At 39.7% G+C, this 17,727-nt stretch overlaps 1 protein-coding gene across 1 annotated transcript in view; it reads right to left on the bottom strand.

The window, feature by feature from the left end:
- Nucleotides 1-17,727, bottom strand: part of PCOLCE2 (procollagen C-endopeptidase enhancer 2) — a 104,178-nt gene that overhangs the window by 31,144 nt on the left and 55,307 nt on the right. Inside the window, exons 3-4 of the mRNA XM_043991042.1 lie at nucleotides 14,917-15,172; nucleotides 12,528-12,652 (exon numbers count right to left, since the gene is read on the bottom strand). Coding sequence (XP_043846977.1) covers nucleotides 12,528-12,652; nucleotides 14,917-15,172 — 381 coding nt within the window. The remainder of the gene's footprint in view (nucleotides 1-12,527; nucleotides 12,653-14,916; nucleotides 15,173-17,727) is intronic.

Genomic DNA, 17,727 nt, shown 5'->3' with positions numbered 1-17,727 from the left:
CAAATCTATAAGCTTCTTGACAAATTGGTCCATTAGCATGGCCTCGTTCCAAGCCAAGTCATGACTCACTGTCTGGAATGGACTGAAGTAGTTAGCTGTGGTCTAGTGGAAAAGAACATTGAAAATGAATGAACCTGAATCCTAGCTCTGACAGTTACTAGCTTGTGACCTGGAGAAAGTCACTTACCATCTCTGAATCTCCGTTTCCCAATCTGGAAAATGGAGATAACAATATCTGTACTACAACCTACACAAGGTTGTTGTGAGGAAAGTGTTTTATAAACCATAACGTGTTATGGAAATGTGACTTCTTGTTGTCGCTTATTACTGAGTCTTGGACTGTTAAGGTGTCTGGTGGCCATTTTTGCCCGGACTCCATCTTTAAAGGTCTGTCATATCTCAGGTTATCCAGCAGGGGGCTCTCTTCTATCATCAATGGTGTAACCCATTGTTGGGCTTTTGTAGTTCAGTTGTTTTGACTTGTGTCTGATTCTTCATGACCCCATTTGGAATTTTCTTGGCAAAGATACTGTAGTGGCTTGCTGTTTCCTTCTCTGGATCATTTTACAGATGAAAAAACCAAATAAACAGGGTGAGTGACTTGCCCAGGGTCACACAGTTAATAAGAGGCTGATGCTGGATTTGAACTCAGGAAGATGTCTTCCTGACTTCAGACCCTGCATTATTCACTGGGCCACCAGATGTTACTAGTCCAGCTGTAATCCCTAGGGATTTGGTAGGAGTAGATTCCAAGGCATAGTTTGATGTGAGTGATCTGAGCCAGGGACCCAAATTATTCTTTTCAATCAGTCAGAAAAAATTATCCCTGGTATTCTAAACCAAATGGTTGAGGACTGGGGGCGGGGTTGGGGAGGTTGGTGTGCTTACTGAAGCCCAGCCAGTACCTTTCTCTTTTGTTAGTGGCCATCTAAGCCTGGGGGCTGGTGGTTTCAATTAGGAATTACTACAGTGGGAACAGAAGCTCTCTTCATCAATGCTATAATGCCAGAATGGAAAGGGCTGAGGAGGGGAAGGAAGGTGCTAGAGGATTTTACTCTCCACTGGGCCTTCTCCAGTAAGGAGGGTTGTGAGGACTATAACATATGGATGCATGTAAGATTTTGTGAATGGGTGGGGAGGGGCATTGACTTTCCCAAGGCAGGATAACTTGGAGGGTGTTGATGGGTCTCACAGAGTAAGGTTGCATTGTACCAAGGAAATTATCCAGGAGAAATCAAAGAAGACAAATGCAAGGTGCCTAACAATGAAGGGTTCAAGGAACCTTTACCAGGGAATAGGTATCAGAGTCAGACCAGGAGAGATTAACTACATGGAAACCAGGCATGTGGTTATCATGGCTTTTGGCTAAATTTACATGTTTGGAGCACTGAAGTCTATAGGCAATTCTTACAGACAGATGCTGTCTCTACCTATGTTTATCTGAATTAATATTCCATAGCTCTATCAGTGAAGCCCATAGAAGAGTCCCACTGGAAATGACCTTCTTGTTTGGAGAATGGATTGGGCAAATAATATGTGTGGAACAAAACTATGGCAAAGGGAGGAATGGGATTGAGAAGCCCCTTTCATCCTAAGACTGAAATGGGCTAGTTGATATAGAGATAACCAAAGCCAATCTGTAGATGTCACTCAAGAAATCCTCTAGGGAAGAGAAGAATGACATGCAGGAGTAGAGTATAGTTTGTATAGTGTAGTATACTTAGCATAGTATAGTATAATGTAGTATAGTTTAGTACAGTATAGTGATTATAGTATAGTATAGTATAGTTAGTATAGTGTAGCATAGTATATTATAGTTAGTATAGTGTAGTATAGTTAGTACAGTATAATATAGTACGTATAATGTAGTATAGTTAGTATAGTATAGTAAGTATAGTGTAGTATAGTATAGTATAATTAGTATAGTGTAGTATAGTTAGTATAGTGTAATATAGTTAGTATGGTATAGTTATTATAGTGTAGCATTGTTATTATAGTATAGTAAGTATAGTGTAGTATAGTCTAATATAGTGTAGTATAGTTACTATAGTATATATAATTAGTATATAGTACAGTATAATATAGAATAATTAGTATGGTGTAATCTAGTGTAGTATAGTTAGTATAGTATAGTAAGTATTGTGTAGTATAGTGTAGCATAGTTAGTATAATATAGTATAGCTAGTATAATGTAGTATTGTTAGTATTGCGTAATATAATGTAGTATAGTTAGTATAATATAGTATAGTATAGTTAGCATAGTATAGTATTGTTAGTATAGTATAGTATGGCATAGTGTAATATAGTTAGTATAGTATAGCACTACTATAGCACCTACTATGTGCTAAGGGCTTTACAAATTTCATCTCATTTGATACAAGTGGAATTTATAATTGGTGAGTATTTGTGATGTAGAAGGCAAGAACTTTTTTTTTTTTTTTTTGCTGGGCAATGGGGGTTAAGTGACTTGTCCAGGGTCACACAGCTATTAAGTCAAGTGTCTGAGGCCGGATTTGAACTCAGGTACTCCTGAATCCAAGGCTGGTTCTTTATCCACTGCACCACCTAGCCGCCCCAGGCAAGAACTTTACTAGGATGTAATTCAGTAAACATGAATTCTGGATTCAGGTAGAATGTCTTCTGTAGCTTATTGAAGCTTATATGTAACCCCTATGGGCTAAATGGACACTTGTATGCAAACTACTCAATGTCAGCTTTTGAGGAAAGGGAGATTGGTCCATCAGCCAATTTCAAGGACAAAGAATGAAAGGAGACATGAAGCAATGGACTAAGAATCCAAGGTCACTTGAATGCTAGGAAGTCCCCGTGGGAGTTAGTAAGAGACCGATTTTCTGCAGAAATAAATGAAGTGGAAGGAACACAGAGAAAGGAGCGAGGCAGCCAGAAGAAGTTGTACCTGAAGAAAATACAGTGTGTGTGTGTTGTGGGGAGGGGCAACATAAATTGCAAGGCCCTGGAGGGTAAGGAGTCTATCTCTTCTATTATCTTATCCCTCAAAGAGCCTAAAATAACATCCTGTACAAAGTGAATGCCATGATGCCCAATGCCCAAGTTTGCCCAGGGTCTTTCCTTGGGCACTCTCCTTCCAAACAGAAAACAGGAGGAGTTCAATAACCCAGTCCTCTACTCATTGTGGTTTGAATATTACTGTGCCAAGAAAATGATGAAATGGACCTCTTCAGAGGATACTGGGAAGATACCCATGAACTGATGCAGAGCAAAGAGCAGAAGAAGAACAATCTAGACAGTGATAAGGACATTATTGAGAAAAAACACTTTGAAAAACATTACAACTAACAGATGCAATAATAAACCAAAAGAATGAAGATGAAACAGGACACTTACCTCCTGACAAAAAGAGTGATGCAGAAAGAGATACACATTTTCAGACGAGGCTAATGTGGAAACATGTTATCCCCAGCAATGAGTCTATGTATTGAAGGCTTAGGTGGGGAGGCTTATTTTGTTTCATTTGCTCAATTGGAGAGGCAATAGGAGGGTCAGATTAATAAAAAAAATACATACTACTTGAAGAAATGAAAATAATAAACTTTTTAAGAACAAATGCTGTACTGGACATAATTTGATCCTATCGCTCATTCCATACTGGTTTCCTGGGTGAAATCAAAGATGGTGGCTCATTTTCACTCTGTGGTGTCTCAGCTATGCATCGAACCCCACAAGACTCTTTTCACTCCATCCCTTGCTTTGATTTTACAAGGCACGTCCAGTGTGGTTTGCGTTTTCTTACGCCAAAGCTACTCATAAAGGCAAGGCAGCCACTCTCCCTCTGAACACCTATCTCTCCTACTCATATCTTTTTTAAAGGCTCCTGCTACACACTCTCAATCCCGTTGTAACCCTTTCTCCGATCTTATTAGAACCCTTTCCCTAGGACTCCTTCAAGGCTCGGCTCACATCACATGTCTGCAAGAGGTTTTTCCTGGTGTCCTTGCTGCCTTTCCTTCTTCCCTCCACCTCTCTGGACGCTTCCTTCTGAGACGACTTTCCATTTCCCCCGTATATATCTGGTAAGCACATAGTTGTTTGCATTTTTGTCTGCCCCATAGGAACACTAGCTCTCCCCTTGAGAGCAGAGACTATGCTTTTCCTTGCTTTATATCAATAGAGCCTAGCACAATTCAGGCACACAGGGCTAAATAAATGTGTTTTTTGTTTTTTTGTGGGTTTTTTTAGTCAGGCAATTGGGGTTAAGTGACTTGCCCAGGGTCACACAGCTAGTAAGTATTAAGTGTCTGAGGCCAGATTTGAACTCAGGAACTCCTGACTCCAGGGCCAGTGCTCTATGCACTGTGCCACCTAGCTGCCCCTCTAAATAAATGTTGACAGATCTACTCTGAAAACTGGAATGTGCTTGTGTGTGATGGTGCATTTATCTCCACTTTGGCAGCTCACAGAAAAGGAGTGGGGAAGAGCATATGTATTTCCTGAAACTGATTTTAAAAAAAGAATAAAAAAAGGATACTTCAATGTTATGAAACTAACTCCCATTCTCACAGGCTTTAGGGTTTACACAATGCTTTTCTCACAACAAACCAAGAAGTGGGTGGTGTAAATCAGTGGCGTCAATCTCAACTAGACCCAGGAGCTGCTAAACTTTATGGAAGGATCCTAGCAGGCTGCATATTGATCTAGAAAACCACATATTAGCATTATTTACACTCTATTGTTTTTATTTATTTTATATATCATGTTATATATTTTTATATTTATATATGTTATAATAGTTCTCAATTACATTTCAATCTGTTTCGGTCACATGCATGTTTGATATCTCTGGTGTAAAGTATTATTATCCCTATTTTACAGATGAAGGAGCTGAGACTTAGAAAGGTAGCATATCCAAAGGCCACAGAATTCCCTGACCTTAGTTCTCTCAGTTCTCAGTTCTCTCTATCTTCCTGTTAATGTTTTTTAGTTGTGTCCGACTCTTCATGGCCCCATTTGGGATTTTTTGTTTTTGTTTTTGTTTTTGCACAGATACTGGAATGGTTTGCCATTTCCTTCTCCAGCTCATCTTACACATGAGGAAACTGAGGCTTAAACAGGGCTAAATGACTTGCCCAGGGTCACACAGCTAGTATGTGTCTGAGGTCTTCCTGACTCCGGGCCTGGCACTTATTCCACTGTGCCACTGAGCTGCCCTGTTAATGACCTAGAACTAAACTGATGGGTTTTTTAAAAACTTTTTTTGGGGGGGGGCGGGATGGGACAATGAGAGTTAAGCGACTTGCCCAAGGTCACACAGCTAGTGTCAAGTGTCTGAGGTCACATTTGAATTCAGATCCTCCTGAATCCAGGGCCAATGCTTTATCCTTTGCACCACCTAGCTGACCCTAGAACTATACTGGCTTTAAGCTCTTCTCTCTTGTTTGGACCTAAAAGCCACATTCCTCTGATGCCCCACCCTTGGGTGTGACTGGGGGTGGGGAGGGAGGAGGGAGGATATGGAGAGGGCAGATGACTAATTTATAAGATTGCCTTGTAGTATATTATTAATGTTTGTGGTTTATTTGTACACAATGACTTCTCAATAGTTATGAATAAAATAATGTTTGCTATTAAAGATAATGGGCCATTAAAAATTAAGCTTCTGTCTTTAGACAGAAATTTACCACACATTCCCATTTGGAGGGGATGGGAGAAATGCTGTGAAAAGGATAAAAGAAGAGAAGAGCGAAGGGGGCTTTCTTTCCATGAGACTCTACTTTAAACACAGGAAACATCCCATAGATTTCATAGGATCAGAAAGTGCTTCTAAATTATTCAAGACTCAGTTTTTCCATCATATATTTCTCTTCTGAACAGAGTTCCCAGTGATTTCAAAGACTTCTCCCATGATTAAAAATTCAAGAGGTCCTAGCCAAAAATTACATTAACAAAATAAAAGTGTATAAACTGGATACAAATACGCAAAAGGAAATATAATTTAGCCATAGAGAGAAAATAAAAGAATTCTGAAATATAATATGTGAGTCCAATTTAATAGCTGAGGAGCTGGGTAGCCTAAGATATTTAAACCTTCAACAGAGTGAAAATGTGACCTATTAAATTTCAAAGGATTATTCATATAATAACTCAAATTATATTTTCTGAAATGTAATTTACAAAAACTTGTAATGTTCATTAATAACACAATAATAATAATTACAAAACCTAATAGTGTAGATTATAACATCTGATAATATTCATTAATAAATTAGCAAATTGGGGGCAGCTAGGTGGCACAGTGGATAAAGCACCGGCCCTGGATTCAGGAGTACCTGAGTTCAAATCCAGCCTCAGACACTTGACACTTACTAGCTGTGTGACCCTGGGTAAGTCACTTAACCCCCATTGCCCCGCAAAAAATAGATAAATAAAGTAGCAAATTCTGTTATTAAAATAAAAGTGAATTTCAGGATCATGAACAAAGTTTTGGTTTTACATCAAAAATATTGGTTCTCAAACTTTTTGGTCTTCAGACCCCTTTAGATCCTTAAAAATTATCGAGGACCCTCCCGAAGAGCTCTCATTTATATAAGTTATCTATTGATATTTACCATATTAGAAATTAAGATATCTTAGTATTATTATGAAAATAGTTTTGACCTTCCGGGCCCTCTGAAAACATCTCAGAGATCTCCAGACCACACTCTGAAAACCAATAATTAACATCAATATTATGCTGGCTTGAATTATTCATCAATCAAAGTATTCGGGTTAATATTGGGAAGCATTTCCCAATATCAATCTCAAAGTACATGCAATAAGGTGACAAGAGACCTGTTTTGAAGAATTCACTAAACCACACAGCAATGGTCATCATATAAATAATATATGTATTACAGATCCTTGAAGGTAGGGTTGGTCTGCCTCTACATTTAGGAGCTAGAATATTTTTTTCTTTTTTCCATGTTAAATATGGAAGCATAGTTAGATTCCCAGAAAGTTTACAAACTTAAATAATCAATGAACTAATCAATGTTAGACATCTATGCTCCTTTACTCTTAGGAGAAGGAAATCAGTCTTTCTATATAGAAGCTGTACAACATCTTGTAGGTGAAAGACATGCACTTTTTGTTTTTGTTTTGGGGTTTTTTTTGGTTCTGTTTTTTGGTGGGGCAATAAGAGTTAAGTGATGTGTCCAGGGTCACACAGCTAGTAAGTGTTAAGTATCTAAGGCCAGATTTGAACTCAGGTCCTCATGAATCCAGGGCCAGTGCTTTATCCACTGTGCCATCTAGCTGCCCCCTAGACATGCACTTTTAAAGAACCCTAGGGTGTCTCTCATACCAATCCAGGCTTATCCTTCTTTCTTTTGGGGAAAAAAAAAGATGTAGTTTGCTCTTTTGTGATGCTGATGCTTCGTTGGCTGCTCTTCATTATTTATCATTATTGGCTGTACTTCGACACTTTGAGGACCTGTGATTTTGCTGGGATGCAAATTCTATTCTTGGAGTAAGAACTCTCTTGTCTGGTGCAGATCACCACTTTTTATGACTAAATACGCTGTCTTCATGAACCTCTATGGCAAAAATGTCATTACTTGGGTGGCCAACTCTCATATGACAAACCTTTCTAAACTTAGTTGGAATAATTCTTGGACAGAGGACCAAGGCCAGAGTGGTTCAGACTTGAAGCATTTTTAATACATGTCTTTTTTCAAGATTTGCCCGAGTTTGTATTTTGAAGCCCCAAGGTCATATCCAGGATATTACAAGGCAGTGGAGACTAATGGTTATGACGACTATTATTTGGATACCTATAGGATAATGTTTTTGAATGGCAGTCTTTGACACATAGAACATAGCATTTATTCTTCCTTCTAGATAACTAAAAATTCTCTCAAGGTTTTGGGTTTCCATTGGGTTTTTTTATTTGTTTGTTTTTGTTTTGGTGGGGCAATGAGAGTTAAGTGACTTGCCCAGGGTCACACGGCTAGTCAGTGTCAAGTGTCTGAGGCTGGATTTGAACTCAGGTCCTCCTGAATCCAGGGCCTGTGCTTTATCCACTGTGCTACCTACCTGCTATGAATTTGCTTTTTTCTGCTTCCATAGTCTCCCTGGCTATCATTGCTAGGCAAAAGTCAGCTGGTACTCTAAGTTCAGGGAGTGCATGGCAAATTAGGACAGGTTTTTTTTTTTTAACACATTCTGACTTCGATAGTAAATATTAATAGGACCAAGAATAGAAAGAACTCCTAAAGATCAAGCCCAACTCCCTTATTGAGATTAACTGATTAAGTGACTAAATGATTTGCCTAATATTACACAGGCATTAAGTAGCAGATCTGAGATTCGAACTCATATCCTCTAACTCCTAATTCAGTATTCTTCCTATGATACCGTGCTGCCTGTCTTCACTGACCAGATCTCTTTCCAGGTTTGCTGGCCCTTGTTTTAGCCTTCATCTTTGGTTTTTGTCTCCCTGCTCAGATCTTTTTGCTTCCCAGCTGCCAGTCACCTTGCTACATTACATGTAATGAACTCCTGACACTGTCTCTTCTTGGTCTTTCTGATTAGAATTCTGATTAAAATTAAAACTAAAAAACATTCTAGCTCCTAAATGTAGAGGCAGACCAACCCTACCTTTCGGATTTGAAATCAAAATTCTGATAAAAATTTAGGACGTTGTTAGGAAGATCAGATAAATGAACACATGTAAAGAGTTTTACAAACCTTAAAGTACTATATCAATATTATTATGATTATCATGGGTGGTGTTATTATTTTCTTCATATGGCTTCACTCTCTACTCTGACCCAAAGAGGCTTTGTTTTCTGTGGCCATGAAAGACTTCTAGTTCTTGCCTCACTTTGGACTGCCACTCCTGGGCCGATCCTGGACAGGGCCAGGTTGAATAAGACAAGAAGAAAGATGTGTCTGTGGTAGTACCCTTTCTATTTCATGTATGCTCAGGTTTAAAATAATAACAGAAGGGGCAGCTAGGTGACGCAGTGGATAAAGTACTGGCCCTGGATTCAGGAGGACCTGAGTTCAAATCCAGCCTTAGACACTTGACACTTACTAGTTGTGTGACCCTGGGCAAGTCATTTAACCCCCATTGCCCTGAAAAAAAAGAAAGAAAGAAAGAGAGAATAACAACAGAATCACCAAATGTTAGGGTCCAAAGAGGTCTTGGGGATCCAACCTCTAATTTCACTGATTTAAAAAAAGTATGCATGCACATACACACAAATGCAAACAAACACATACAATGATTACCTCCCAGAGGACAATGAAAAGGCATGTGGTAAGTATGATTGGTAGCTGGGGATACTCTAGTTGACCTCCAGAGCATCCCGATTGGGAAGCAATGAATTGTATTTGGGATGGGGGCAGATAGAAGCCAATTAAATCAGCCCCTCTCCTCTTTTGTTTTGTGAATTCTTCCAGTTAGAAATGTAATCTAAGCCCAAAGCTCATTGATTTGGGATTCTCTACTTAGTGATGGAGATCAATAGCACACCTGATTGAGAGGGTGGAACTGAGTAAGGGCAAATGAGGAGAAGGATCCAGGGATCTTCTGGCTTCTAGCTTTGAAAGAGAAGATCTGGGATGCCAACCTCTCTTCAGATCAAAAGAAGGGAGAAAAAGACTGGGAAGAAGCTAACGTGTAGAACTTCAATCATGTTTTTATTCTCAGCTTGCTACACTAGAGCCTTTAGGAAATTTCCCTTCAGGAAAGATCTGGGACTCCTCTCTTGGTTGAGCTGAGTTACCTTGCTCCCAAAGGGAGGGATCATTCAATCTGTATTGTCTGGTGTATAAATTCTCATAGGGAAGCCTAGGTGGTACAGAAACAAAATGTGGGGCCTGGAGTCAGGAAGACCAATTTGAAATCTGGCCTAAGACACTTAGCTGTGTAAACCTGGGCAAGTTACTTGACCCTGTTTGCCTCAGTTTCTTCATCTGTAAAATGAACAAAATGGCAAAACACTCTAGTATCTCTGCCAAGAAGACCCCACAAAAGGAGTCACAAAGAACTGGATGCAACTAAGCAACAACAAATAGTCTCTCATAAGTAGACTTTCTCTGATTTCTGTTATGTTATTAACTTTGATAAATGAGTTTCTTTGTTCTATGTTATATGTGTATTCATAGTGGAACTGGTATTTGTTTATAAGGGGGATGAAGTCTTAGCTATAAATCTTGGATCCCCCTTTCTCCATTAATGAATAGCTATTAGGAATTTAACTGGAATCTTAAAGTTATTCCCTTTAGACTAACAAGATTTAGGGGAGCAAATAGATATAATTCTATCCTAGAGCCCCCTCTCTATGAGGGGAGCAAAGTAAGGGAGCAGTCACTCTTCATGACTCCCTTTTTTGGGTCTTCTTGGCAGAGATACTTCTCCAGCTTATTTTACAGATGAGGAAACTGAGACAAATAGGGTTAAGTAACTTGCCCAGGTCTACATAGCTAATAAGTGTCTTAGGTCAGATTTCAAATTGGTATTCCTGCTTCTAAGGCCCCACACTTCATCTTCTATACCACCACTGTCCCTAACATTCTGATTTCCTTTCCTGGAAGGAATTAAAGTTTCCCTTGAAGAATGAGATGCATCCAATATCTCTGTGTTATATAAATCTAATTTTCTATTACATAAAGCTGCCCTTTCAGTTTTCAAAAGAGTTCTTAAGAAAATGCCCATGTATTATCTGGATTTCAGAGAAGGTGAAGAAGTTCCTTAGAGTGTTGGGTGGGTCCCCTATGGCAAATTTATCAGAGAAAATGGACAAGAGTCCAGGGCAGCTAGGTGGCGCAGTGGATAAAGCACCAGCCCTGGAGTCAGGAGGACCTGAGTTTAAATCCGGTCTCAGATACTTAACACTTACTAGCTGTGTGACCCTGTGCAAGTCATTTAACTCCAATTGCCTCACCAAAAAAAAAAAAGAAAATGGACAAGAGTCATGCAAGATGGGCAGGCATGGATGGGGTTGTGTTCTACCTTGTTGAAGAGAACACCTGCATCAGTAGCATCACAGAGCCACTTTCCAGCGCAGTGGAGAATGGCCTTGGTACTTCAAATGGCAGGACAAAAATGACTAAGAGGAAATGGATACTCAACATGAGGAAGGAGATAGTAGAAAAGCAGCCAGTTGTCTTTGATGAATTCAAGTCTCCTGGCTCATTTGAACTACACCCTTGAGTCCTGAAACAACTGTGCATGCCAAGCCACTGTCAGAGATATTGAAAACTCATGACAAACAGAAGTGCTGCCAGACTGGAAAAGGGCAAATGTCTTGACTTTTTTTTTAAAGAGAGACAGAGAAGAGAACAGAGTCTAGAAATAACAAGCCTACAAGTTGATTCCAATTCCTGGAAAAACTCTAGTATTGTGGTAAAGAGTTTTTAACAGTTGGTTAGTGAATACAGAAAGACGCCAGTTTTTGAAGGACCACCCTTTTGGGGAGGAGACCAACAGCCGTGCATGGGCTACACACGGCAGTCCGGCTGCTAAGCACTCCACTTCCGGGGTGCGAGTTTAAAAGGCAAGGAGAGAACGGAAGTGAGATCTCTTTTCGGCCCTCCTTGTTCGCTGGCTGCGCTGCTCAGACAGAGGCTGACTGGAGTTCGACTGGGCCCGGCTCGCCATAGCAGCACGTGCTTGACATGGCTCTCCCCCCCCAAAGGTGGTCTTGGGTTTTTGGTGAGTTTTATACAGAATATAGACTAAGCTTAGACTTAAGACTATTTGTTTTGTATTTCTACTTTCCTATCCCTCTAATCAACATCACCTTGTAATTACCAAACAATAAAAGCTCTAACTAGAGACCAGAGGTTTCTTTAACTTACTGATCTGGGAGATAAAATAAGGGAAACAGTTAAAAGGGGAGGTTAATGCTCTAGTATCCAATTTTAAATCTCACAATATATATCATTAAAAAGATAGTTGATGAAAATCTAGAAAGGGAAACGTTAATTGCAGAGAGACATCATGGCTTGCTCAAAAACAAGTCATTCCAAACTACCCTTATTTCCTAGTTAGAAGAAAAATTACTGACATAGGAAGTGATCAAAACTGGGTTTGAACTCTGGTCTTCCTGATGCTAGGCCCATTGCTCTATCCCCTGTGCTACCTAGCTGCTGAAAGAGCCACCCAAAGGTGTTGAAAGGCTGTTAAGTAGAGAGGGATCACATTTTTTCTGTTTGGCCCAGGAGGGGAGAACTAGGAACAATGTGAGGGAGTTTCTAAGAAATAAATTAAGGCTCATTATCAGGAAATGCTTCCTAACAATAACCATCCAAAAGTAGAATGGGCTACCTCAAGAGATGGTAAATTCCCCCCATCCTTGGAAATATTCAAACAGAGGAGGCCAGATGACCACTCCTCTGATAAAGTGAGCACTCCTTTTATGTGTGGTTTGGACTACATGGCTGCTGAATTCCTTCCAGCTTCCATAGTCTATGAGTCTATGATAATCTAAATATTGTAAAGACTCTTCATTTTCATAGATGGATTTTGTTTTTAGTTCTACATTATGAAAAGTGAATCTCACCTGATTCTTTGGGGCTATAATATGCCATAAACAAGTGACTCCTGCTGGGTAATCCCGATCCGGCCAGTTGGGTGTTTTAAAGGAACCTGTAGGTCTTTGTAATCGTCCGCCGCAATACTGATCCCCTATAATCATAAAAATACAGATGAGAACTAAGTGAAATCCCAAGAATAGGCTATACAGAAGAAGCAAAATAGATGGTAATTTAAGTAACTGGGAACATCCTAACAATGAGATCATAAAATGGAGGCAAAGGCTGATGTGTCAGATTCACTAGATATCATTCTTTTTTTTTTTTTTGCAGGGCAATGGGGGTTAAGTGACTTGCCCAGGGTCACACAGCTAGTAAGTGTCAAGTGTCTGAGGCTAGATTTGAACTCAAGAACTCCTGAATCCTGGGCTGTTGCTTTATCCAGTGTGCCACCTAGCTGCCCCTTGATATCATTCTTTTTTTTGTTTTTTAGTGAGGCAATTGGGGTTAAGTGACTTGCCTAGGGTCACACAGCTAGTAAGAGTTAAGTGTCTGAGGCCGGATTTGAACTCAGGTACTCCTGACTCCAGGGCCGGTGCTCTATCCACTGCGCCATCTAGCTGCCCCTTGATATCATTCTTAATGTGCTTCTGGCAGTGTTGACGCACCACATCTAATGGTCCTGATTAGTCTGATCCCTCAAGTTCATCATGAGAAAGCTGCCTTTTCTAATGGATGTTTTTTTTCTTTGAGAAAGCTGCCTTTTAAAAAATTGGTTTGACACCCCTAATTGAGTGACTTTACTGGTGAAGTCCATCAAAACTGTCACATCCTTTTGTTCATGACTCACAAAGAACCTGAAGACAGTGACAGCAGACTAAACATAAAAGAGCAATATTAATTAGTAGGGCAAAACAAGACTAAAGCAGGCGTTAGCAACTTTATGTACCATTCACTAACAGATGATAGTATATGTTGAACAATGAAGAGAATTTTGATAAGCTTAGTTATTTTTAGATGGGGCTATTTTTTCACTAAGTTGACTTTCTGATGAAATAAAAAGGTAATATTTGGTCAGATTTTTTAAAGGGCTTACTTTTGCTTCCTTTTTTCACGAGAAGGAAGGAAGGAAGGAAGGAAGGAAGGAAGGAAGGAAGGAAGGAAGGAAGGAAGGAAGGAAGGAAGGAAGGAAGGAAAATAGATTTCTGTTCATTGTGGAGAAAATGAAATTTTTTTAAAAAAGGAAATGAAAGAAGCATTATTTTCTCTAGACGGGTAGGTTGCACAGTGGATAAAAGCTAGAGTTAGGAAGACCTCCATTCAAATGTGACCTCAGACACTTAATAGCTATGTGACCATGAGTAAGTCACTCAATCTCTATCTTGGTTTCCTCATCTGCAAAATGGGGATGCTAATAGCACCTAACTTCCAGGATTGTTGTGAGGATAAAATGAGATAATAATTATAAATGGGTGAGGGAGGGGTTGAAGGGAAGGAGAGAATTTAAAACTAATTTTTTTTTTTTTGCAGGGCAATGAGAGTTAAGTGACTTGCCCAGGGTCACACAGCTAGTAAGTGTCAAGTGTCTGAGGCTGGATTTGAACTCAGGTCCTCCTGAATCCAGGGCCAGTGCTCTATCCACTGTGCCACCTAGCTGCCCTAAAACTAATTTTAAAAAATGTTAAAAAATAATTTAGGGGTGGGAGGGAGAAAAATCTGAAATTGTAAAGCATGTATAAACAAAAGTTGAGAACTATCTTTACATGTAATGGAAAAAATAAAATACCTCATACATAAAAAAATAATTTAAAGTAGTTGTATCAATAATAAAAAATAATAATATGCTCAACATATACTATCATGTGTTAATGAAACTTCCTAATTCCTGCTTTGGTCCATAGGCTTGAATGCATTGCCTTGTTAGTAAATACTGCTCTTCACAAAACATCCTGTTATTTATTTATTTTTTTTTTGGCAGGGCAATGGGGCTTAAGTGACTTGCCCAAGGTCACACAGCTAGTAAGTGTCAAGTGTCTGAGGCCGGATTTGAACTCAGGAACTCCTGAATCCAGGGCCGGTGCTTTATCCACTGCGCCACCTAGCCGCCCCAACATCCTGTTATTTAAAAGAAAAAAAAAGTATCTTGAACCACCAACTTTCCACACTCTGTTCATACTCCCTAAGTCCATTTTCTTCCAAGGGATAAGATCCAAGTCAGTTTTGCTATGATACTCTCCAAGAACTGGACTCAATCGATTGATTCTTGGTTTGGGGAATCTCTTCACGGGGAGGGAACTCTGCTTGACTAGCAGTTCAAGGCAAAGATACAGGACTACCAGAGAGCCAGTGATGATGCTGTGCACTGGTGCTTCCCAAAGGACCAAAAAGCTACTTCTAAGTTTCGGTAGTGGCCAATACCTCTCTCATTTGGTTCCGCTGCAGAAAACATAGCAACAAAGCCGTTCCCGGCCGTGTTGGCATCTGAAATCATCTGCACCAGCATCTTGTTGCTGTTGGACACAAGGGCCCCTGGTCTGAAAGTCCCACAAAAGCGACCGATGCGCTGTCCGTTGGTGTGGCCGCTGTACACATCTACGAAGTCGTAGCGACACAAGTTATCACTTTCTAGGTCTAGAAACCGGAAGTAAAGAACAACAACTTTCCCTTCAGGTACCTGTGGAGAGAAGAGAACGGTTAAAGGCATGAACTCCGGAGAGACCATTGACGGCGTCCCTGACTGGTGAGCATTGAATTAAGGAGCAGCTTCTCCCCACTCGACGTCTCTGTGGCAGCAACTGGGCTAGGAAGGGAAGAGTCAAAGATGGCGATAGTCCCCCCCCCCCCCAACACGAACATCTGTAGGGGGAAACAACAGGTACTCAGATAAGTAAATGAGAAGTAAGCTGTTTGTTGTGGGGGGATCAGAAAAGGCCTTGGTAGTGGTTCTTGAGCTGTTTTAAAGGGATTCCAACAGTTGGGAGTGAGAAGGAAGAGCATTCTCAGTATGGGAGTGGGAAGCAGCCTATGCAAAGGCAGAGAGGTGGGAGATAAATGTATGCAGGGGTTAAAAAGTGGGCCAGTTTGTCTGGAATATAGAATTCTCAGAGGAGAAGGAAGCAAAATTGGTAACAGCTTTCTCATTGCTAAGAAAATCTAAGTGCTTAAGTGACGTACATTTCCATATTCTCTAAAGAAGAGAAGTCTTCCTCAAGGGTCCTTCTAAACAAAGTAGGTGAAAGTACTTATTAATTGATGATTCATAGTTTGTAAGGTGAATTTTTGATTAGGTTTCAGCACCCAAGTGCATCTGCTAAGATGTCTTGTGAGAGGTGGGGTCAAGTGCTTAACAAACTAGCTATTAAAGGTACTTTGTCTTCATTTCATCCTAAATGAAAGAAAAGGAAAACCCCAATATGGGATGATAGCTTCCATTTCCAAAGTACTCACATGTTATATACAGAGCTTTCACATACATTATGTCATTGAAGCCTCCCTGAGGAACCTCGTGAAGTAGGTGGAGCAAGTATTCCCTCCATTTTACGGATGAGAAAACTGGGCGTAGTTTCAACTTCTAAAGCCACACAGTCAATAAGTAGGGGAGTCAGGACCCCAACTCAGGCTTTCTGATTTCAAGGCCAGGGCTATTTACACAACAGCATGTTGCCCTAAGGTTGTGCCTACAGATCACAAAAGAAAGGGGACACCTGGTAGTTATCCACTTAATTTGACCCAAGTGAGCCTTCAGATCAAAGCAAATCCATTTGGGGACCTGAATTATTCATATAAACTGTTCACAGTGTTCAAAATATACCAACCATAGTTTGAAGTGACTCTTGTCATAGATGCAGCATTTCATTTCAAAAAGTAAAACTCCCATAATCCTGTGATAATGAAATAAGGCACATTCCTTCCCTCCATGCCTTTCTCCATGTCCCTTTACTTTTCATTTGCCATTCGAAAGATTCTGTTCTTCCCACATGTGAAAAATGATCATTATTATTCAATATCATGGATTGGCAGAATTCCATTTCAATCTGAGTTTATGTCACCTTTTAAATTCCACTTTCAAATCACTTAAGAAAGGAACCTTAGTCAGTTTTTAGTTGATTCATTTTTACTAGCTAACTGCCAGATGGGGTCCCCATTGAGTAGAGTAACATCTTTTCTTTCTAAAAGCTTTGCCTCACATTACAAATGCCTTTCATTCAGGGTGTGAGACACTCCAGGAAGAAGTCAAGCTCAGTCTTCTACCTACAGACACAGTTCACAAAATTTTATTGTCTATTAAACAATACATATAATTAAAACGAGTGAATTTGCTTTGCTATCTTCTTTGTTAAGAAGGTTCTTTTGAAGATACATCTGACCATAAATGAATACAGTGACTGAGAAAAAAGCAGTATGTTGATAGGATCCCTTCATCTGCAAAGGAAATCCATCACAACCAATGTGGTTTATATTTGCCCTGGAATATAAGGAGAATTCATTATACTTAATAATTACACTTAACTCCATCTCCCAGACCTTTGTGTTATTTCCCAGGCCTGGAATACAGCATACCCCACTCCTCACCCCTACTTCATAGAATCCTTTTCTTCTTTCAGGGTGCAACTCAAGTAACACTTTCTATAGGAAGCCTTTCCTGATGCCCCCAAATGCTTAGTGCTCTCCTGCCCAAACTATCTTGTATTTATTTGACATTTATTCCATGTTGACGTCATGACTCCCTGATAGGATGTAAGTCAGGAATTGTCTTTATATTCTCCTCACTTAACAGTGCCCAAAACGTTGGAGGAATTTAGTAAATATTGGCTGATTGATTAAGCTCTTTTAAAATCTTTATGAGAATGGTCTATGCATGCATTTATGAATGTACTCTACTAGAAAGGATGAGAAAGGAAGAAGCAGGCTTTCATGGATAATTTTCTACTACACACCACATTTAAGATCCTGCTGTATTTGCTGTCTTTGTTTTATTTTAAAAAGTATTTCATTGCACATGTATAACCCATATCTGATTGCTTACTGCCTCACGGAAGGGGAGGTGAGGGGAGGGAGGGAAGGAGGGATAAAATTTGGAACTCAGAACTATGAATAAAAATGTTTATTTTTTTTAATGTAAAATAAAGGAGCAGGAAAAAAAAGTACTTCAGAGTATTATATAAAGCTAAAAGGCATCAATAAAAGACATATAGGTTGTCCCAAAAGTCTTAGTGAAGCTTTAATAGC

The sequence above is a fragment of the Dromiciops gliroides genome, chromosome 3, assembly GCF_019393635.1.
Source record: "Dromiciops gliroides isolate mDroGli1 chromosome 3, mDroGli1.pri, whole genome shotgun sequence".
Lineage (NCBI taxonomy): Eukaryota > Metazoa > Chordata > Mammalia > Microbiotheria > Microbiotheriidae > Dromiciops > Dromiciops gliroides.
Note: the sequence above shows the minus strand (reverse complement) of the source record. Positions and strands in the feature narration are given on the sequence as shown.